This window comes from Colossoma macropomum, unplaced genomic scaffold, assembly GCF_904425465.1.
Source record: "Colossoma macropomum unplaced genomic scaffold, Colossoma_macropomum, whole genome shotgun sequence".
NCBI lineage: Eukaryota > Metazoa > Chordata > Actinopteri > Characiformes > Serrasalmidae > Colossoma > Colossoma macropomum.
This window is the reverse complement of record NW_023494784.1, coordinates 20,710,306-20,734,383: the sequence shown is the minus strand read 5'-3', so window position 1 is coordinate 20,734,383 and position 24,078 is coordinate 20,710,306. Positions and strand designations below refer to the sequence as shown.

The following is a 24,078-nucleotide window of genomic DNA, read 5'->3' as shown; positions in this document are numbered from 1 at the left end:
CGTACCGAATCCCTCCTCTGTGTCCTTCCAGGTGAGGGACAGTGCCATGAATTGCCTTGTGGAGATATATAGACATGTTGGAGAGAGGGTGAGGGTGGACCTCAGCAAAAAAGGATTGCCACAATCACGGTGAGATAGGCCTTTCAATCTGTGCATGCATCTTTTGCTCTCTGGTTTCTTTTTGTAAATTTTTCTCTTGCATTCATACAAACTACATACCACATCGCTGCAAAGTCAACTTAAACACCCTTCCACTGAATCATAAACAAGTGGATCACGTTTAGATCAAGTTTTCTTGTAGTTATGGTATATTGAGCCAAGTTGGACTGCATTCAAAGTATTGAACATCAGTGTTATTTTCCTCTTAATGCACCCGTTTTAACATTTGATTCTTGACAGATGCTCATATCATTCTTGCAGCATGAGCTGCTGCTAATAAGGGCTGATGAGTGATAGAAGAATATTGCATTTAAAAATGTATTTTGTCACATGGACCATGGAACATATTCCGTTAGTGGGGCCAGGCGTCACCAGCCTGATTAGTTATAATCAAATCAGTACAGAATTAAACTAATCGATCATTAAAAAAACGACACACCGCAATCTAACTTTTGGGGCTAATGAAGGCCAACGTGAAAGTGACTGAGTGCTTGTATGTATCCATGTTTTTCACCAAACAACAAACACTTGTGTACAATTTGATGCACTCTTACTGCTGCAATATGAAATAGACTGAACAAGTTAATAAGATACAAAAAACTAAACACTGTGGGTTGGAGTAAATAAACTAGATATGAAAACAGCCTTAGAAAAACAGTGATGTGACAGGATAGCCTGAAATTTCAGCAAAAACATCCAGTCCAATATCTGAGCCTTTTGAGAAGTGCTAATTTGAAGCTTGGAATGGGGCCCTATATCACAACTTTTGAGTTTTATTGGCTGCTATGATCCGCTCCGAAGAAGACATGCTCCCAGCCTCTGGCCAACACTGATTTTCAGTGGCAACTTTTGTGTGACAGCTGGAGTCTGAAAATAAAACCCCTAGGGACGTGTGAGTCGTCCAATCTCTCATGCCGTTTGGTGTTTGGTAAAGGGTTTGCATGTTCTCTCTCTCAGCTTAATTGAATTAACTCTGTACACCAGCACTGTAATGGTAAGATTAGCTCCTCTGCTCTCTGTACTGAGGAACAGCTGTGTCAGGGCTAACACATGCATACTGAGAGGAAATCCAGTCGGAGTGATTCATAGCTGATTCATGCCCTTTGAGCTGTAGCTTTTTGACAGGCACTTGTGAGATGTCTGCCACAAGGGACTATGTAATATACGAAATAATTAGGTGTATTTTATTATATAAATAATTGTTTTTTTGTTTTTTTTTTTAAAGAAATTACAGTTATATTTGAAGTTATATTTCTAATTTTTGCCCTCCCATGTGGGAAACACATACAGATACACACATACAGATGTGGCCCAATTCAACCTAGACCTTATATTAAACCATTGTGTTATTTAATACGGCCCACTCCATATTAAATAATATAATGCTCAGCACTTTTTTTTTTTTTTATAAAACTCAACTTTTTTTTAAAGTATTTCACCTGTCGATTTGAAAATAGTTACTGCAAACCACATGCATTTGTGTTTCTTCTCTTTATAGTGACTTGTTTGCTAATAGCGCCTCCCTGCTGAAGAAACTATGTGCTATAAAGAAATAATTTTCAAAGCCATGTGATTTTATTTTTAAATGACAGACACATTCCATCGTTGATGCAAAGGAAGGGTAAAACAATACATGTAAATATTATTTGCAATCTGTTAAAATGTAAATTAGTCTTCTCTAGTCTCCTCTGTTTCTTTTTCACAAAATAGCAGTTCTTGTCTTTGAATCTTTGTTTTTGGCTTACTTGTCAATCATCATCAATTTGTGTTTACATAGCTTTATCACCCAGTTCTAGAAAGCTTGCTCAGTTATATATTAACCTGTTTATTTGTTTGTTTATTTATTTGTGTGGCCTGAGATGTTTATCTGTTGAGCTTCTTTTACCCTCCCTTTGAAACTGGGGTCAGCCTGAGGGGAGCGTCTGTTCCTCAGATCATGTCATTTGTGTTTATAAGGCTGTGAGAGAGGTTCTATTAGACTCTGCCTGGGGATGAAAGCATGATGCTGGAGTGGCTCTGTGATCAATTGTCTGTATGCCAGAATTTTTCCCCATTCACATTCAGGCTAGACTAGGGATGTAAATAAATGTAAACATACTTTTATGGAAGGAGAAAATGTCTGTGTTTGAGATTGTTGGTTTTATATTGAGTGAGTAGTATAAATATTCGTCCTTTTCACTTTTACTGCAAGACGAGCAGATTTTTCCATTGCAAGTGTGCCTTATTTTCAAAAGTTTAATACATTTTAAAAATGTAATGTTATATATATTTTTTTTTTCATGGAAAAATTCCTTGTCCATTGTTTTGTCGAAATCTCAAATTGTTACATTGCAAGTTACAACTGTGCAACATAAATCTTCTGTGGTGCAGTCTTACTTAAGCTATTTTTAATTGCTAATTTTAGATCCATTTAAGAAAGAAGAGCTAATAATTAGATTAGTGGCATTTTCCTGGTGGGTGCTCAGTCAGCTCAGCTCCATGCCAACCTGTGACCATGGTCTGTGGATCCAGTTCTAATCCTTTTACTGTAAGAGATTACCACACAATTAAGAAGGGTTGAATTAAAATGCTGAGTTCTTCTGCCCATATGTTCCATCAGAATCGTTTTTTTGTGTATCTAAGCCTGCAGTTACTATGCCATCCCTTTGTTTTAAAGTGGTGCCCAAACAAAAGATTTGGAAGACTTTAAAGGTGCCACAACAGTGGGAATGTGGAGTTAAAGAACCTGTCAAATTGACCGTACTGTTGTAGTGTGGTCCCTGGCACATTAAGGGAGAAGTAGATGCTAAATAATCTGATTTGGAGCTACACAGACAATTTGCATAGATTTAGTCAGGCAAAAAGAAATCTCTTTTTAAAAGCATTAGATTGTATAAGGGTTTAGCAATCAGCGTTGGTATGTATCTACCTCATTTACATTTAAAGTAAAAGAGGCATGTTGTACTGCTCACCAAATGTAAAGTATAGAGAAAAATGTGATTTGGACTCAAAAAGGCAAGGGCTCACTTCAGTAGTTCTCTAATTTTCAGACTCTTTGTGTCACTTGGTTGTGAAGACTTTAAGCAACTTTTTTGATATACACTATATGGCCAAAAGTACGTGGACACCCCTTCCAATGGTTATATACTGAAGAGCTCAGTAACCTTAAACATGACACTGTCATAGGATGCCACCTTTGCTACAAGTCAGTTTGGGAAATTTCTGCCCTGTTAGATCTGCCCCAGTCAACTGTAAATGTGTGAAATAGAAGCATCTAGGAGCAGCAACAGAACAGCTACGAAGCGGTAGACCACATAAACTCAGAGTGTGGCTGCTGAGTGCTGAAGCGTGTAGCATGTTAAAGCAAAAACAAACTAAAAAAGGCTATCCTCCACTGTGTCACTCAGTGCAAAGTTCCAGACTGCTTCTAAAAGCAACATCAGCAGAGCTAATTGGTTTCCATGACTGAGCAGCTGCATACAAGCCTAAGATCACTATGTGCCTTGCCAAAAATCAGCTGGAGTGGTATAAAGCATGCTGCTGCCAGACTCCAGGGCAGTGGAAAAGTGTTCTCTGGAGTGTTAAATCATGCTTCACTATCTGGCAGTCGGATAGACAAATCTGAGTTTATTGGAAGCCAGGAGAATGCTGTCTGCCAGAATGCATAGTGCCAGCAGTAAAGTTTGATGGAGGAGGAATGATGGTCTGGGGCTGTTTTTCAGCATTAGAGCTAGGCCCCTTAGTTCCAGGGGAGGATTATGTTAATGCGAAGATATTTTACACAATTACATGCTTACAACTTTTTGACAACAGTTTGGCGAAAGCCCTTTCCTGTTCCAGCATTACTGTGCTCCTGTGTACAAAGTGAGGTCCATAAAGACAAGAGCTCCATTGACTCACCACTCGTATGTGCATGGTCAGGAAAGAGGCAATAGTCAGGAGCATATTACTCAGAAGCACTTGCCCCCAGCAGGTTAGCCTCAGTGAGCTAATTGGCTAGCCATGCAAACATGCAAAATGTTTTTAAGAAGTTTGAGCGTGAAATACATAACGAGTAATTGCTTTGTTTGGCTATAAACTTGAAGCAGAACTGTGGTGAAATGCCTTTTTGTTCATGTTAGCTGTGTATCTGGCAGCAGTGTCTAGCCTTCTGACAAACAAAAGAAGAAGAGTTCGACCAATGGTAGTGCTGGGTTCATTCCCCAGGGATGACAAATGCGTAATGTCAGTCATTTCAAGAGGCTGCAAATCGACAGCAACACAGGTTTTATCCCTCTTGTTCACCCACCTCACTCAGTCTCATTGGTTCTACAAGGCAGGAAAGTGCTTTTTATTCCTTTGCAAAGGTAAACAAACTGGGGTGGGTGTGGAAAGTTGAAATTGTGAATTGAGTTAAGTTAATGCAGACCTGCCAACCTTGGGGAAAATGGGTAATGTTAATAATGTTAGCCAAATTTTACGGAATTTGCAAGCTAGTTTGCTTGTTCATCAGGCATTTATGTTGGCAAAGTAACGCTAAGTTATACTGTCTGAGTGTTGCAGACTGTTAAACGTGACTTTTCACATGCAAAAGTCATGTTGTGCAGCCCCACACAAACCCGCTCATGATCATTATTATTATTATTACTGTAATGAGAGAAGCAAATCATGGCTGGATAGAAAAAAAAGCAAATGTGTGTGCTGCAGAAATAACGTTACCTAGAAAGTAGGTGTGTTTGTGCGTGTGCGTGCATGCGCCTTACAGTTAAAATAAACATGACATCAGATGAGGAGGATGCTGACTGGAAGAGAGAGCAGTAGACCCTGTTGAATAACTAAACTTGATATGGCAGTGAGTGGAAAAATGACTGTGTGCAAGCGTTACTTTTTTCTTTTTTTTTTTTTTAATAAATATTGTTGTACTATTGTGCTGTGCAAAATATGTTCCCAAGGTTGGCATGTCTGTGAACACCTTTGGGATGAATTGGAACGTCTATTGCAAGCCAGGCCTTCATGAACATAAGTGTCTGACCTTACAAAAGCTCTTTAGACTGAATGGGCACAAACTCCCACAGACACACTCCAAAATCTTGCGGAAAGTCATCTCAAAAGAGTGGAGGCAAAGGGCAGACCAAGTCCATATTAATGCCCATGGTTTTGGAATGGAATGTCCAGCAAGCTCCCTTTGCCATGTAGTAAAAAAGGATTTTAATGTAGTATATTTAAATGTTTTAAATGTACCGTTCACTTCCCAGCCCATACAGTCCATAAATGGAAAGTAAGCTGCAAATCTAGCCAGTGTGTTTTGACTGTGTTATTTTTGTGATGTCATTAATATCCACCTAATCTGCTAGCAGTGGCTTAGATCTTACAATGAACAGTGACGTTATCACAAGTGTTTCAGCCTTGACTGAGGCATTTCGCAAGACAGCCAATCAGAACAGAAGTCATTGCTTATATCTTATACATTACTTAAACACACAGTAACACAGTCAGCCTGTTTAATTCTCAGCAAGACAGGTTGGAAAATGATTATGTTAAAAAAAAAAATGACTTTTTGGTACATAATACCACGCAAATGTCATAAGAGTATATAAAAATACAACAAATATAGGACATAGACTTTTGGACCCTGCCAGTGTGGCCATGCGATTTTTCTGTCTGTCAGGTGCTTTGTTTAGTGATATAATGCTGAGTGATGATGAAACCTTGGTACCACAGATTGTGTACGCTGTAGCTAGTACCCCAATACATATGGTGTGCCTCTTGTATATTTAGCATACTTTGAATAGATGAACTCTTTAACAGCACTTCCTGTGTCAGTCCTTTTATAATAGCATGAATATGTAGGAAAACCCCCTTTCCACCTCTCTGAACTGAACGGAAAACCTTTCTAATAATAGTTAAATCCTGTTGTCAGTAAGTCATAGGTGCTGTTCCATCCAGCACGGCAGAATAAGCTTGCAGAGAGTTTTACAGAGATTGGATAGATTCATCTCTCATACGCAGTGCCCTAGGGAAGTATGTCTGAGTCACTCATCTTTGATTGAGGCATGCTATGAGAGGGTGTAGGAGGAATTTTTCTGGAGGTGTCCAGAATGTGAATCTCTTGCTTTCAGGGTGCACACAGAGAGGGTTTGCTGCATACTGGGCCTACTTATTCAGGCTTGCATGCCATGCCGCTTAATATTTCTCAGCAGTGGCTGCTGACCTTCAACAAGGCTTTGACTGGTTGTCCTTGATGCTGTGATCTTAGATGTAGCCCCCTTTTGCAACTTGTAATCTCCATCATGCATGAAGTAGAGATGAAACGATATTAAAATTTCATATCACGATTATCATGACCAAAATTATCACGATTATCGCGATATTGTTCAAATGTGTTAAAGTAAAATAAATAAAAAAATAAATACTGATATACAAACTGAAATTCGTTTCACCAACTTTTATATTAACACAAATAGAATTGGCAGCAATATGCACTTTTTGTTTGCATAAACATAAAAATATAGTCAATACATTTGTTGTATTACTTTTGTATTACTTGCAATACTTGTAATACTCTGTGAACAAAAGAATAGCAAATGTATTATTACTGTTATTATTATTATTATTATTATTATTATTATTACTGTTATTATTATTATTATTATTATTATTACTGCTGTAATTATTTTATTATTATTATTATTATTAATAATAATAATAATAACAATTACAATAACTAGGGAATTCCCTGCATAGAGAATTAAATCTGGACCAACTCTGAGGTGGGTCTTAATGGAAAATTACTACTTCTAAGAAGTGTTGCACTCGGGGGATTTCTGTCCGAACTGCAATTGCAGCATTATTGTCGCTGTACTCCTAATCAATACAGTGCACCAGGATAAACAGCCAAAATCACAGAGAAATTGCATGACCGTGCTGTGAGCTGCAGACAGTGTAGAACTCACACAGTGTGTCTTCACCTGTGGAGCTGCTTCTCTAAAAGCATTTGAAAACTAAAACATAACTTAAAATTAACATGCATCTGAGCTGCGGCAGAAACACTCCTGAAGTTTAATCTCTGAAACTCTGCTTTTCCTAAAAGCAGCACAGCGTTTACTCACGCGAGGTCCCGTCTCAAAGCACACTATCTTCCCTATGTAGTGCACTTCGTGGATCATGAAATAGCAAATCCTTCACCCAAAGAGTGCAGGAAATGTTCGACTAAGTCATCTATAATCAACATTAACAACAGGTTACAAATTCCCTATTTAAACCTCAGCTGCTTGTTAATGATGATCGTGTTTGTTAGAAAAGTAGCGCACTATGTAGGGAACATTGAGTGATTTGAGACAGTGCTATTCTCTTCTCAGAAAGTAAACACTGCAAGCGAGACGAGAAAGGGGAGCTGTGCAGATTGAACTTTTGCAGCGTCTCGTTCCAGAGCTTGTGTGACTCTTAACTCGGAGCTCATTTTGGAGACGCTGCTCCACAGAAATGTGTGTTAAAAGCTTTAGTTTCGATTCACAGTTGATTGTTTTTTTTTTTGGATGCTAAAAGCTTCATTTTATATTATTAACGAACCATAAGCATAAGTTAAACCACACAAACCATGACATTTCTTCTATTTCAAAGTCCCCACAGACTTGTACGTTAAAGTTAACCTTGCATTCTCTAAAAAGTAGTAGGTGGTGGTCGCGAAGATGACTCGTAAGGTTGGATGTGTTGCCCCCTTTCGCCGCTATTTTCTTTAGGCCTGTTCTGCAGACAGGGTGGTCATCTTCAATTAACTTTCCTTCTGCATTCTTATAAAACCCAAAATATGACCAAACGTCAGACTTGGTCTCCTTAGAAGGCTGAAATATCTCCGAATCTCTGTCACTATATTCCGCCATGTTCTCCCTTCTCTCCCTCTCCCTCTCTCTCCCCCTCCCCCTTCCCCTCTACACACACACAGAGCTGCATCTGAGGGAATAAATCTGCCTTGTTTGACTCTGTGCAGCGAGTTTTTCACACCGCGGTAATCGGCCGCGGTTTTAACGATACTTTAAAGTTCAAACAGTACTACTAACCGTCATTAATTTTACCGCGGTTTACCGTGAAACCGGTAACCGTTTCATCTCTAGCATGAAGCCTAGTGAAGGCTCATCACTTCTGGCTGCCAAACTAATCAGAGTTGGAATCTGATTTTTCACTGTATTTTTCAGTGTGGTAGAAGACTTGATGCATTATGTGTAATATAGCGCAAGAAGAAAGTTTTCGTTATATAAGACAGCTGTAGTCATGTATGTGTTTTGTTCTTGATTCATTCATGCTGATTACAAAGACATGAGCCAGTTGGGATGAATAAAAGGAGCAAAGCAGTTTCCCATATTTTGTTTTATCTGGGCATATGATGCCCCCCCTTTCTCCCTGGGTTTGACCCCAGATAAGCCTGTGTACTACTACTACCTGGAGTAAAGCAGTTATTTAACTTGAAAGTTCTGCAGAAGCACAACAGGCTCATTCTAAAACTTTCAGATACAGTGTTAAAGCAGTAACAGCAGGTAAAGCAGACCTTGGTATACACTGTTCTTGCTGCACTGTTCAGAAACTGCATGTTGTATGTCTGTTTATGCAACATACCTGACACTAACCTCAGTCATATGGACGTCGTTCTGAGAATCAGCGGCCATGACGTTACAAAACAGGCTATTACTAGCATGCCTTTAAGCTGTGCCGCTATAGGTACTAGCAGATTTGTGAAAATAACTGTTGTTCGGGTAGTGATTGCAGTTCACTGAAATACAGAGAACAGATATAAAGGCACCTCTTTGTTGTGTTATTGAAGAGCAAATTAACCCATTCTATGTTTCTCCCTTTGTTTTTCAGATTGAATGTAATTTTCAGCAGATTTGATGAAGTCCAAAGATCTGGGAACATGATCCTCTCTTCTGGCTCAGGTAAGACAGGGGGGATGTTAACAATATGGCTTATAGACTGTTTGCTTTGAGGCTCATTGGAATAAATGAGCTTTTAGTTGTCCATTTGTGCTTCAGTTATTTAAAAGGCTTTTAGAGAAGCTGAATTAAATTGAATGCAGGTTTGATCACGCGAAGTGCACATAAGCTCTTGAAGTCCTGTCTGCAACATTGATCACTAAGATAACTGAGTCATACAGGGATTCTTGAGTTACAGAACTTTGCAGCTTGTCTTTAGGTTTTTGGGCATGGTTTCCATGTGGCATGTAAACCCAGTAAATGTACAGTTATTTCTGTGAAGAGATATGAATGAACACTACTACAGTGTAGTACAGGGAGCTCATGTTGGATATCTAGCTTCCTTTCTTATTTCAAGAGATGGATTAAACACCAGATTCTTGGCATGATTTGATGTTTCTTTTTCTTACCAAATTAGAGACGTCCCTTTTTTTTATCCCTTTCGAAGCTGATCGCGGCAACGTTCTCACTGAAAGCAATGTATGCAATATTTTGCATGCGAGCAGGGAATAAACTTGAATCTGCCGTCTGAGATGCTAAAATACCAGTACCAGTACTTGGATGTACTTCAAATAGGGCCATAGGTTATTTCCTAGACTCAAGGTCATTCTCCTTCTCTCTGATAAGGGTGTGTGTGTATGTGTTTATTTCTCTGTCCCACATGTTTTGTGTTGGGCTGAAAGCCAGGGTTGCAGGCTGCTCAGTAGCTCAGAGCTCAGTAGTTGAGTTTGCCTACAGGAGGGTCAGTATGGGGCCTCATATGTTACATTCTCTCATCGCAGACTAAAGTAGTAGGTGAAAAGGCAAACAAGTACACATGGCATTCAGTTAATTTATTCAGGTGGCGAGCAAGTGGTCCATAATGCCCCCCCCCCCATTTTGTTCTTAACAGCATTGTGTTCAACAAAAATATTATTTCTATGGAATTTGCCCCTTTTTAGATGAAGATGTTTGGAAATAGATGATTCATATTAGTGATCCATCAAAATGAAATTCTTGGCCGAAACTAAAACCAAAATTCAGGACGCAATGTGCCAAAAACTGAAACTGAAAAAAGCTGACAAGAAATAACTAGAAGGGGAAAGTTTGTGAACAAACTCTAAGTTGGCTTGACAAAGCTCTTGCCATTAAATCTCAGCGAGTTGCTAAGGTGTTGCAGGGTCATTCCTGTGGTATCCCTGGTGGTTGCTAAGATATTGCTCAGCTGTTGCTTTGGTACTGTAGGTTGTTGCTAAGATGTTGCTAGGTCATTACTGTAGTATCCCAGGTAGTTATAGAATAATAGAACGAAGAACAGTAAGTTGGCTCAGTCAAGCCAAGTTAAAAGCTGGTTGCATAAAATGAACTTAGTAATATAATCACAGTCTGTAGGCTGATTCTGATTGGGTTGTTTTGCTGTTTTCTACAAATCAAGTGGGATATCGTGATTTCAAGTTGTATCAAGTCTGTCGTGGAGAAGTGCTTGGCTATTCAACCCTTGTTGGTACTCAACATGGACAGTAATTGCAAATCGCTTGTCTAGCACACTACACAGCTGACATCTTCACTGTTGATCTGCTAAGCTGTTTAAATGTGTCTCGAGCTGCAAAATTTTTAATCATTGTTTCTTATTTTTATTACCATCAAAGTTCTTTGTAAAGTCTTAGGTGGTGACACGTCGTTATAGGCATATTTAGTCTTAGTTTTTTGTCTTTTATTCAGTCACAATTTTTGTCCGTTTTATTCTTTTGGCCAAAGACCAAAAGTACCATTTTCAGCCAAATCTTTTTGGTGGCTGAAATTTTGGTGCGTCTATACTTCCTATCTGCCTTATTAATATCTTATTAGCTTATAGGCGATTAAAATCATTTATCAGAAGCTTGTTGATGCTGAATTTATTACATCTCACCACTGTATTTATTAGGGACTATGAGTGGCCTAAGGCTGCTGCCTCACCGCATGAGTGCTCAACTTTTGGCAAGCGCTGTTATTCTACACTCACACTTCTTTGACTGAGTTACTAAACACTTGTGATGAGCGACTTCCATTACAAGTGCTGTAGTTGTATATGTTCCCTCATGGTTGCCAGGAGACCAGTTTTGTGTCATAAATCTGGAGGATCTGCTTCATTTTCCAGTTTTGAAGAGCAAGCGTAAGCCTGAGTAGCTCTTGCTTACTCTGTATTGACCTATATAGTAAGAAAAAACTCTTAATTGTGGTAGCACAGACCACTCTGAAACCAAACTGAATGTGAGGGGCATGCGTTTACTGAAATTGTGTAGCCACTTGACTTCCAGTATTTTTCTGTATAAAGCATCTTAGTGTTGCAGTTGTGAAAGTTTAATAACATTCTGTAATAGGAAGTGTCTTTCATTTGTTAATATTCCATGCACTTATAAATCTGCTGTCCTAGGCCTGGGGCATCCGGACATTTTGCTTCCTGTGGAGAAGTGCGGGCAGTGTTTTGCACACTGATACATGCTCACCCTCCAGGCGCTTCTATACACTTTATATAAGGGAGCAAAAAGAGAGCAGACAGACGAAATTACTGTTTACGTAGCAATATAAAATTCTGGCACGTTGTAGTCGTGGCTCCAGCCTTTTGTTAGAGGAGTGAGAGTAGGGTGGCTTTTGTCTTGGGTGCAGTCACAAGACTAGAGCAGTAGGAAGGAAAGAGAGGGAGGGGGACAGGAGACCATAGAGATAGTGAGAGAGATAGAGAGCGAGAGAGACTGTGAAGGAACTAGGGCAGCGCTTTCTTCGTGTTCTCTCTGTATGAGTGGCAAAGACGCTTACACTATGACAACAGGGGAAGGTAAGGATCAGAAAAGAAAACCCTCTTTAGTTTCAAGGACAAATGATAAAAGGAATGCCTGGCAACTAATCTTTGAACTCTGCCCAGCTCTTCTGAATCAGTGTGCATGTTTTGGTGGAAAGGTGGTGTTCTTAATGTTAACACGTCAGTGTGTTAATTCTGCAGTCTGCGTTTTTTCCATTGGTCTCAGGAGTCTTACTTCAGGGCATGTTTAGCCTTCAGTCATTTTAAGCAAGGAAGAGGATTGTGTTAGAGGTTCGATATACCCCATATAAAGGGCCAGCTGTGCTATCTGATTTGGAGTTGATCGGAATAGTTTGTTCCCTCTTTAAGTGACCGTTTCAGCATTGCAGGATTTCCTTGCTTTTCATAATCTGGCAAAGGTTCTGCAGATGAACATTTCAGTGCATGAAGAAGAATCGTTCATGTAAGATCACAGTGTATTGAACTAGATTATTATTGATCACATTTATGTAAGTAATAATGAGGTGTTAAAGGTTATTTGTCAGTTAGTCTTTTATATCGGATGGAATTTTAAGCCTGTTATGCATTTCTATTTTTGATGCGGAACTGTGTCAGCTAGAACAGCTAATCATGCAGTTCTGTTGCCAACTCATATCTCTGATAAATGGAGAAGACCTTTTTCAAGGAGTTTTTGAACCAACCAAAATATTTATTTTACAAAAATAACTGCAATCAACTGTTAAAAACACCAACAAAAACAGAACTGACTGTAATTTGTTTCTAAAGGTGTTTAGGATGTAATAGACATATCATGCATTCATGTGACGTCATCCTCTGCACCTCCCTAGGGATGCCTCGATACTGATACTAGTATCGAGTATCGGCATGAATCCGTGCTCGTTTACTCGTACTCATAAAAAGGCACCAATACTAACTCTGTGTGTGTGTGTGTGTGTGTGTGTGTGTGTGTGTGTGTGTATGAAAAACTGCTTAGATTTAAATAGGCTATGGTATGGTATCTAAATCGTTATCTGTGAGTACTAAATACTGTTCTGCTTGGTCTGACAAAAACAGTAGTGAGATGTATCACTGTTCACTGTAATGCCTCACTACACCTGACCAATGAGAACAAACCTCTGGTGAAAGCGGTCTCCATTGCCTCGTGTTCTTTGCAGTTATTCTTTTATATTTCTGTGGTCCACTCTTCTTATCTCCTGCTTTCAGTCATCGCCCCCTCCTTTGTTTTGGACTGGTTTTATTTGCCTTCTCTTTGTCTCCCTCTCTTTGTCTGTTTTGTCTGGAATTGATGAGTGGAATGTTAAACAGACTCTATTGCTGTCTATTTTGGGAAGGACCACATACAGTTCAGAATTATTCATTGCACCACCAGCGAAAACTGCTTGCTTGTTTTTTTTTTGTCTAAAAAGTAGAGATGTGCTGAAATTGCAGCCACCAAAAATTTTACTTTGAAGTTTGTTAAAAGTGACTCTCTCAGTTTTTTGACCAAAAGAGAAAAAAGCAGAAAATTTTGACTGGAAAAAGCAAAAAAGGCACTAAAAAAGGAAATGTGATGAAATGTGAATCTTAATCACTTAACAAATAATTTTAAATGGTAATGAAAGTGAGAGATAGTGATTAATTAAAAAATGCAATGTTTTCCCTTCGATCTGAAATGTGCTAATAGCACCCTTCGCTGGAGAAAGACTGCTTGGTGGGAGTTCCAAAGCCACAAATCCTCTCTGTCACAACAAAACCTCATATCTCCAAAACAGGAACTTTACAGGAGACGGAAAAAACCTTTTCAGCTTTGAACGAAATTGAATGGATCAAGATTTTATTTTTGACCATTTTTACCATTTCTATTGGCCCATTCATCAAGAAATTTTAACATAATGTAAAAGGCTGTTGCCATTTTAAAGTTTGTTTAAAAATATAGAAGAAGAAGATGACGAAATAATTAACAAAAAAAAAAAAACAGTAACAAAAAAATGGATGGTGCTGAGTAACAGTTAACTGTGCTATGGCTATTGCAGACTTCTAGGACTTCAGTGACTCTGTCAACACAAAACAGGTAATAATATATGACTCTGCAACAGTGTGCAGAGGAGGAGGAGGGATTTGGGTGGTATAGAGAAGCTGAAAACACAAAGATAGATTTGCTGTGTATGTTCTACTATTATGTAAGAGCATCTCTTTATTTCTGAGCTCTAGAGTTAAAATGACAGCGTCAGATCTGGGCTGCTGGTCATTTGATTACTGCTGGCTTTATTTAGCTCTTTCCTTTAACTGGTATTGTACAGATACAGGTACATTCATGGATTTGTCACTGGTAGTCACAATTGTCACATTATCGCCTGATTGTGATTATTTGAGCCAGTCATAGTTATTTAATTAATTTGTTACTTAATTCTTTTCAACACTTGTTAGCTTTCACAGTCACATTTATGTTGCAACAAACGGTAACATGTATTAAAAAGGAAAACACATTTGAGACATTATGGGTCTTGTGAAGACGTTGTAATTTCTAACTTTGTGCTGTAACAGTTTTAGAAGGCAGTGTAATGCTTACTTAGTTGAGCTTGATATGGATTTGTTCAATTCAATCACCAGCACACCTGATTTAAAGTGTAGTTTAGTTAAGCCAGGTATTGGATGATAACTACGAATAATACTGGATTGCCTTGTGGAGAGATTTGGAAATGGTTTAATGAACACAAAAGCATGCATTAAATCACTACTTGTTGTGTTAATGTTATTTGTGCTTGTTCTTCTGATAAAAATAAATGCTTACTGATGAAGCGGATCAAGTGCCTAAAACGTTTACACAGTACTGCATGTCATTTTCAATGTCTTGTTGCTTTTACTAACCCAGAATTTCAGCCTACATCACAAATAGGCATTCTTTAGAACATATGGATTCTACAGAAGCCATTATCCTCACACATGGGCAGCATGGCCTTGGCAGCAGAGGTGAAAACAGCGGGTACTTAACCCTCAACAGCTGCATGTGAAGGGTATAAGTTACAGCTGAAATCCATAATGAATAAGTAGTTGTTCCATTTCCTAGCGTTTAGGCAAAGCTTCAGAGCAGATGGGGGGTTGCGGTGTAAGGTGGCTAATATGGCCTCTAAAACTGATACTTTTCAAGAATCTGTATGGTTGTACAGCTTTATACTGTCTGTTATGTATTATGTGGTTGTGTTATGTTTATGTTATTATGTGTTTATATATTTTTACAGCAGTCATTCTTTTTACAATTTTTGCTGCCAGACTCTTAAAATGCCTGGTTGACATCAGGTCACACACTGAGTCATTTAGATGCAGTATTCCAAGAACCGTGTTTGTATTTTTAATGTCGAAATCATATGATTTTATGACATGAAGGCTGGATATTTTTATCACTCAACTCTAATGGCAGTTCAGTGATGGAGTGACTCAAAGGAAAACCACTGTTTACTGTGTTTATTACACCTATGTTGTTTCAAAAATGGTGGCTGTAATTACTGCATCTGGAGGTGTCCTACTTTATGGGTTTATTTTTGATCAAAGCTGCAGCAAGTGAATAATGTTCTAAGTGCGGATGGAAGTGAGACAGTGAATCAGTGTTTGAGCTGTATCATTGAGGAGCATTTAATTGTTTTATTTTTCAGTTCTATAAATTAATTTTCTGCCTGTCTTATGAATTATGTATTTCAGATGGTTCATGTTCTGGAAAATGCCCTTTGTTAACACTTCCACTGCACTGCTGTCATATTCTGCTATCTTTAGAGAAGTTTGATATCAGAAACTGCTGAGTCTCCTCCTCATTCTGATCATCTCTCAGCTGACTGCTGGCGCCAAACAAGCTAAATAGGGATGTCCTGATCCGTTTTTCTTCCTCTCCCACCCCTATCCGATCTAAGTACTTTAATGTTGAATTCAGTCCAGTTTTATTATCAATAATCCAACCACACAATTTAGGTAGGTTTCACTTTCACAGACAGTATATTTTTCACTGATGTGTAATTCAGGTGACTGAGAGCCATCCCAGCTTCAGCTTGTTTTGAATCATTGTCCTGTTGTAACAGCCAGCCTCTTTTCAGCTTTAGTTTCTTGTCTGACTGCCACATTTGCTTCCAAAATTTGGAATTTGATATTTGGTGGAATCCATTCTTCCAACTACCGGTGCAGTGTTTTCTGTGCCACTGCCTGCTATACAACCCCAAAGCATAATCAATCCATTTCCACGCTTAACAGTTGGCAAGTTGTTCTTTTCATCAAATGCTGCTCCTTTTTTTCCTTGCTAGTCCACAGCAGTTGTTTTCAAAATGTCTCTGATATTGTTTTGTGTACTTCAGGCCTTCCCCTTTCTGATGAGTTTGCAGGTAAAATTTCCTTATGATAACTCTCCAATGTAGGTCATGTTTGTGCAAGCAGTGCTGCACAGTAGAACAGTGCACCACTCCTGTGTCAGCTAAACCTTCCTGCAGGCCCTTTGTTGTCATATGGGGTAGGCTTGAGCAGCACCTTTTTTTCTATATACCTTAACACCTTCCTAAAACCTAATATATTTTATCTTGCGTTAAAAAAAACATTAGCTGCTGGTGATAGTCACTTTTAACGCTTTTTTCTGTCTCGTCTAGGATTATTTCAAAATCGAAGAAAAGTAGTTTGCTTTATGTGGTTACCAAATAAGTGAACACAGTGCGTTTTCAAGCCATCATTCAATAAATGTCAAACCATCTACAGAACAGCTGATAAATGTTAAACAGTGCTGCTAGAGTGGAGCTGGTTAGCCTCATGATGGTCGTGATGTTTATGATGGTCATATGGCCCTTAAATTAACTGAGCTTTGGTTAAGCTCAGTGAAGTTTGTTTTTTTACGATGCTGAAGTTGGCTTCCTTCATTTTCTGTTCTCTACTACCACAATCTTACCTGATTGTATTCCAGAGCAGCACACTTGTTTAGAGGAGAGCGCAAAGTCGAGTGACTGGTGTTGAAATGAAAGATGTAATTGAGCATGTTCTTTGGTTTGTGGAGTGAATGTGCGGTTCGGGTGCTGATTCATCAGTCAGTGAGCCCTCTAAAATATAAATGCGTAGAGTGTGTTTATTTATCTGTTCAGACATGGAATAGAAATTGGATGCGTCATAACTTTGAAAAAGCGTCACCATTTTTAAGTATCGTCATCATTTTTGCAAACTGATATACCGTATACCACCCAAGCCTAATATGGGGTTTTGTTTGCCTTTCCTAACAAGCATATGAGCAGTTCTAAGAGTTTTTGTAGCTTTTCAGATCTCGTCTTGACTTCCACAGTTCCCCTTAACTACTATTTCTCAATGACCCTGAAAACTGTGAGCTGAAAGTGTTTCAATGTCTTTACAGTCTCCTTTGTAGGCATAAATTAGTTTCTTTTTCAGGTTCTCAGCCAGCTGCTTAGAGGGGCCCATGATTTTAGAGTTTTAGCAAGGTTTGAAGAGTCAGAGAAACATTACACTCTGCAATATTCATCAGCTGACAGTTTATGATGACAATTCTTTACCTGCATAACCAGTTTTAATGAGTCAATTAATTAGTTAAATTGGTTCTGATTACGTTCATAAAATTTAAAGTAACTGCATTTACATTTGCATAAAATGTTATTATTTAAAATAGTTTGCAGCAGAGGTTGTGTTTACTTCTTTCCACTTCGTCAATAAAATCAATAAAATATGTTGATGGCCAGGGCATAAATACTGACTATTGACTTTTAAGCTGCTGCCTTTGTGATTTAAACGTGCAGAAAGGTCAGTCTATTGCCTCAGAGTGAGCAACACCCGTAATATAATTCTATGTTCTCTCACCCAGCAATATCTATTTATTATTTTCAATATTTTAGACTTAAATTTAAGGTAAATACTAATACAAATGTCATCTTTCTTCATTCTCCCTAACCTTACTTGTTAAATATTACTGTACCTTTTAAAAATTTAAAGGAAAGCAGTGACCAAAAATATCTGTTGCACATGTGGTGCATTTTGTCCTGGTTGAGGATAGTGCCTCTTTGTCATCTCTACAGTAGCAGCATAAGTAGCAAACAATCAGAAGTGGATCAAGCTTAACACAGCCAATATTATCTTTCAAGGTAGCCAAAAAACATTACTGGAAATACAAATTAGTGTGACCATAATGTTCACTGTAGATTATTCAAGGTTTCAGTGATATTACCAAGGGTCTGAGAGTTTGTTGGAGCTTACTCGCATTTGTGTTTATCAAACCACGTATTTAAAGTTTAGAATTTCTGTAACTTGTTTTTGCAGATAACATAAGCTAAACTGCTAATTTCTTTCTGTTTTTGGTTAAGAGGAGCATGTTTCACATTTGCACTGAGGCATCAAGATGTTCCAGTCGGTAAAATCAAAGTAAACAAAAGAGGAATCTGATCCTGAATCATAAGCTTTGTGAATACAGACCATGATCTTGTTTCTGGTTTTTCTCTTGTTCTTTACATGGCTCTAAATTAATTTCACAATTAGACACAAAGGGAAGAGTGCAAAAGTCTTAGGCACATAAGCAAATAGTATAAAACAATTAATCTAATCAGAAAGTGTGTTAGCAAGTAAAAACACTATATAACATTAGAATAAATTAGTGGTGTTCAGACATTACTGACTGGTTAGCACTGTAAAATATTTATGGCACTAACTTTTTTTTAGCACCATTGAAGATTTTTTCTACGCTTTGAACCATCCATATTTTCACCTTGAAGCCCAGCTGCCCAAAACATGCTGATGCTGCAACATCACACTACACTGGGAGGTGCTTGTGAGAGAACCTTGGCCTAATCAATGGATAAAAACTATTATTAAAACAAGATATAACGTAGCGGTTGGAGAGCGAGAGGGCTATAATCACAGAGGAGATGGAACAGCAACTATCATTGCTAGTAATAAGTAATAAAAATTTGAAAATTGTGTTCACCCTGTTTTTATGATTACCCTGCATTCATGTGCTTTTCATGTTAAGGTTTATGAAAATTCTGTCTTCACACAATGAAAATAATGTTATTGAATTACTGAAAAATGAATTGTGATTGACTACACAAGATAATGGGCTTTTGCTTAATTATTTGAATTGTTTGACAGCTTTAGAATAAATACAAATAAAAATAAATAAAGTAAAAATTATGAAATTATTTTCAAAATAATAGTCGGTAGGGGTGCGGGAAAAAATCGATGCATCGCAATGCGGACGTGAACGATTCTGAATCGATTCACAAATGTCAAAAATCGATTTTCTAAATATTTAATTTATAACGTAATGTTGACGGAACACAAAAGGCGGAACTTGGAAGTGGGTAAGTGCAGCGCCCGGACAGTCTGTGGCGGCACACAACAAAAACACTACTGGATGAGCGAGAAATCCGACCGGCTCCCTCTGCATTAAAGCCAGGTCAGGTCAGCAGCTGCAACACAAATGTTAAGAAGAGCCATTTTGTCCTTTCAACAAAAATCAGACCACCGTGGCAGCCACAACATTTATGTCCAGTATGTCTCAGTATGTGCGAATGTCCTAGTATAAGCTGGGTTAAAAAATATACGAAAACACAGACTCTGTTCTGTTTTAAGCTTTAGCTATAGCCGCTTTCCTCCCATCTCCGCCAGAAAACTTTTCCTCAAAAATTGAATAGTTTCTTGTAAAATGTCTTTCAACGTTCAACTGTTTTCCGAGGCTGAAGTCGCTTCTTATTCTCCAGCTTCTTGTTCGAATTTACCCGTTCCACCTTAAATTCTGACTGAGGCGCCAAATGTAAATGCGGCACCATTTAAGGTGGAACAGGAAAATTCGAAAGAGAAGCGACTTCATCTTCACAACTTTTTGTGTTTGACAGTCTCTCGTTGCAGATTTAACTAACCAGGAATCAACTGCGCTGCTTATAAATGCGAATAACGCATCATTGCTACGTGACCTGCAGTCTGCACGCCAATTCTCAGTCGTTGCGAAACAGGGCTTTCACGCTATGCTGCACACGTCCTGCCTTGAAGATATTTTACTGACACAACGGACCCCCCCCTCCCGTCTCTACAACGAACGAGACCAAAACCAAAGTTATAAAATCACTAAAGAAAATGGGCAGGACAGCTGTAACAAGTGCTGCGTGGACATCCATTACCACTGGATCTTATTTCACCCTAACAGCGCATTTTATCACAGATGAGTGGCAGCAGCGTCTCATGTGCTCCAACTAATAGCAGGGAATGAGAGCCTTCCAGTTCACTTGCCACATCACTTCCGTTTGATTTATTAATAAAAGATATTGGAAGTAAATTCATTATGGATCATTACAAATACATTGCTTTAAAAGTACCAAGTCCTGACACAGTGAGAAAATAGAAATCCTGTATAGAAAAAAAGATGCATCAAGATGCATCGATAATCATTTTATAATCACTGCACAGCCCTCTGAATCGTAGTCGAATCGAATTGTGAGGTGCCTAGAGATTCCCACCCCTAGTAGTTGGTGTCTTTAACTGGTTAGAAGAACGCAAGTTTGATTCTGGGTTTTTTCCCTTGACGCCACCACATTCATCTCCTGATTAAACATAAGGATTGATTAACCAAACCAGCTATTGGATGGTTACTACAATTAATACTGGGCTTCCACAAGAAGAGGTTTAGAAATGGTTATATAAGCACATTGACACACATACAATCACTATTTATTGTATTAGATTAAAATATTTGCTTTTATTCTGATAATAATGCGGACCACCAAGTTCATTTTGAAATTCAGGTTTCTCATGTACCTAAAACTTTTGCACAGCTCTGTAAATAATTCAGTTCAAAAAGCTGAAATATTGCAGTGTTGTTCAGAATTTTGACAAGGTTTATTGGAAAACACTAAAAAAAAAAATCTATTTTGAGAGTGTGTCTAATTCCGCTGAAGTTTTCTAAAGCCTCTCTGTTAATACCAACAGCACTGCAGGCTATGTCAGAAATATCTTTTAGAATGTTCTTTGTTCTCTGTATTTTGAACCTTGTGCCTCTCCCTAAGTGCTATTGTTCAATATGGAGGACCGCAGCAGCTGACATGGTCCCATATCTCAGTGAGAACTGAGTGAGCAAACATTACATGTGTGTTTGGTCTGTACTCTTCAGCAGCGCTAATATTGTCATAGATCAGCTGAAGTTACTTCAGGGCAAGTGACAAGCAGCCTTCTCTGAGAACTTTATCTGGCGGTGGAGAAGCAGACACTCTTTGGGTTCTAAAGTTAGATGCTTAACGAAATAAGTGAACATGCTTCTTAGCACAATCTTATTGTGTAAATGGACTACATGAATAAAGGTGCTGGGCTGTATTTGAGCTTTGACCTGCTATGAGGCAGAAGGTTGTATTTTGGAAAACCATTTAATTCAATGTAGTGTGGACCACAAGAGGTTCGAAACATTGAATTATATTAAATTGTGTTTGTGTTAACATGCCAGACTTTTAGCCAATGTTACAACTTGCCCTTCAGTTTGTTAGAGCAGACCCCACCTGTCAGGAAAGTTGTAACGTTTGCTTACATGCCGCTAAAGGTCAAAATGTAGGTTGCTTGTATCAAATATTTGATAAAATGATTTAGCAAAAAGTAAAATGTTAGGTCGTTTCCCACTCTTCTTTATTGTTACATGATATGCATCATATTTACCAACATTTAATTTTACAAAAGGATGGGTGATATATTGGTATTGATAAACCAGTATTGTCTACACTGGTATTGATAGAGTATTATGTCCATGATAACATTTATGTTCTGTACAGTAGCTGTTGCCACATTGATATAAACACAGTATGTAAAGTTCCATTTGGGGTAATTTCAAGAAAATAAAACAGAACAGTACTTTAAACAAGCTCTGGAGTAGCAGTGCTCAGGAATCATCAGTTCATTAAATTTTTAATGCAAACCCGAATATAATCAGATACCATCATACAATGAGATATTTGGAAAATATCAAAATGTTAAATTTTACCACTACTGACTTAGTAAGGAATCTTCAGAATGTTTCAGAAAGTGTCAGACTCTGTAAGCCTGTCTCTAATTTTTCACAGAATAACTTAATATTACACAAAATAAGTCAGGGAAACCATATTCTTCATTTGTGGCCAAGGAGAAGTGTAGGATGGATGATGGCAGAGGTTCTGAAAATCCCCAAACAGAAATCTCTGGTTGGGGATTATAAGGGTGGCATAAAAAGAGGATTCAGAATGGAGTGAAATAAGGATTCTGCAACCTGCAGTTCTGCTTGCAGCTCTGAGAGCACAACACCGTGTAGAGGATTGAACACTGCACTCTGCAGCAGGGCTATTAGGCAAACTGATGACGAGGTGTACCAAGAGTTAGAAACGGACTATTCTACATTTATTTGCGCTTCTAAACGCATCCGTCTGTGGATTTTTATGAACTTTCTGTGTCTGTCTAGTGTAAAGTATCTGCGTTTGTTAAGTGTTTTTTGTTAAGTGTATTGACTTTCATTTTCTTTTAAGAGTATTGGGTTAGCGTTACATGTTTTTCTCATGCTTGTTTTTGACTGGTATTTGTATGGGAGGCTCCAAATCTGTTGAACTGCAGGGTTAAACCTGTTCTGGCTCCTTCCTGTTACACCAGTGCCTCTTCCTTTTTTCTTTGTCATTGATATGGAGCAAACCTTGAGCCCTGTTGGCCTGAATGCTTTGACTTCTGTTCTTGTCAAAGTACTCGCACTTTGGTCCTTCATATATATTGCAATGATGTGATGCCTATGCCTTGATGGGTTGTGTACATTAGTAGATTTCATATATTTATATTTATATTTATATTTGTGTAAATTCAGTTAAGTAGATTTTGATCTGAATAATGTGGTTTTAATTCTTACCAGCAGAGGGAGGCATACCTACCTTGACATAGATCCAGTGCCTCATGATACAGTGTCTGCACAGCATATCTTCATGGGTGACTAATAGATGTTTTGTAACTCCTAGAGGGAAATGAATAGCCTAGTGTTTGCTGAGAGTTTGTCCCTGCCATATGATAAATCATAACCTGCATAAACTTTAATACATAAATAGTGTCTGACATCTGAAAGCTTTCGATCCTGCTGTGATGGAGACTTAAGTTACAGTCAACAAGAAAGATGTCTCACAATAGTAGCTGGTGCTTTTTTAGTTACTGCACAACCTGTGCCAAGAAAATAAGAGAATAATAAAGAGAGCACAATGATTTGAGCTCATCGTTTGGGGATCCTTGCAGAATATGCACAATTTTGCTTTTGTGGTCCTTTTGGAGATTAATCAGCTTAACATTTGTGTCACCGATTGATGGAGTACTGCTTTCACTAATTTAGTCAGAATACTAAATGCACAACGGTGTTTGCTCTTTTTAAGGTGTCCCATCCACATGACCTTTGTTGAAAATTGGATTCTTCTATTAAATTTCATGTGCATAATGGGTCTTCTGAGCATTTTTTATTCTGTATTGACTTGCCCTTTTTAGACGTTTTTTTTTCCTCAAATTGCTTTAGAAATGGTGTAGAATTTCATTGCAAATTGCTTTAAAGAAGTGGAAGAAGTTAATTGTACCAACTGGAAGCTTACTTTGACAACAGTAGCCAGTTGCACGTGTTCAGCCATAGCCTAATTTGAACATAAACTGCACCTACAGTTGAATTAATGAGATTCTAAAAAAAAGTTTCAACCTCACCTTAAAACATAACTTTAGCAGGTGCAAAGTCTGCTGTTTTTATTTTTGAAAATCAATCCCGTTTTTAACAACCCTATACTGAAAACCATAAGCAGCAGGGCAGAATGAACAAATATCGAGTATGAATACAAGACATAAATACGTTGAGTACAATTCTTTATTTTAAAGCTCAATGCATTTGGATTGGTTCATTTGTCTTATATACACAGGTCTAGTCTAGATTGTGCAAGATGCAAGTGATCCATTCTGGTCTCGCCTGTCGCCTGGCTATCGCCACCTACCTTTGAAGGAAGACACTGGTTTACTGACATGTAAAGTGACCAGCCATAGTCTGTTGTTTTTGTGTGATATGCAGGGTCAGGCATGGGTCAAACTGTCAAAAAAAACAAAAAGCAAAAAACACTGTCATATTATGCAGAGCAGGAACCTGCTTGCTACTAATGACTAGCACACATTTAGCTTAAACAGAAATTCAGATTTTTTCAACGTAGGCTACTAATCTTTTACTTTTTTAACAGCCACGATTTACCACACAAAAAGTCCAGCACAGTTAGTTAT

At 38.2% G+C, this 24,078-nt stretch overlaps 1 protein-coding gene across 9 annotated transcripts in view; it reads left to right on the top strand.

Moving 5' to 3' along the window:
- clasp1a (cytoplasmic linker associated protein 1a) overlaps nucleotides 1-24,078 on the top strand; it is an 82,141-nt gene that overhangs the window by 21,969 nt on the left and 36,094 nt on the right. For all 9 annotated transcript variants that reach the window (XM_036592208.1, XM_036592052.1, XM_036592272.1 and 6 more), the window contains exons 7-8: nucleotides 32-129; nucleotides 8,974-9,044. In XM_036592208.1, the coding sequence (XP_036448101.1) occupies nucleotides 32-129; nucleotides 8,974-9,044 (169 nt within the window). The remainder of the gene's footprint in view (nucleotides 1-31; nucleotides 130-8,973; nucleotides 9,045-24,078) is intronic.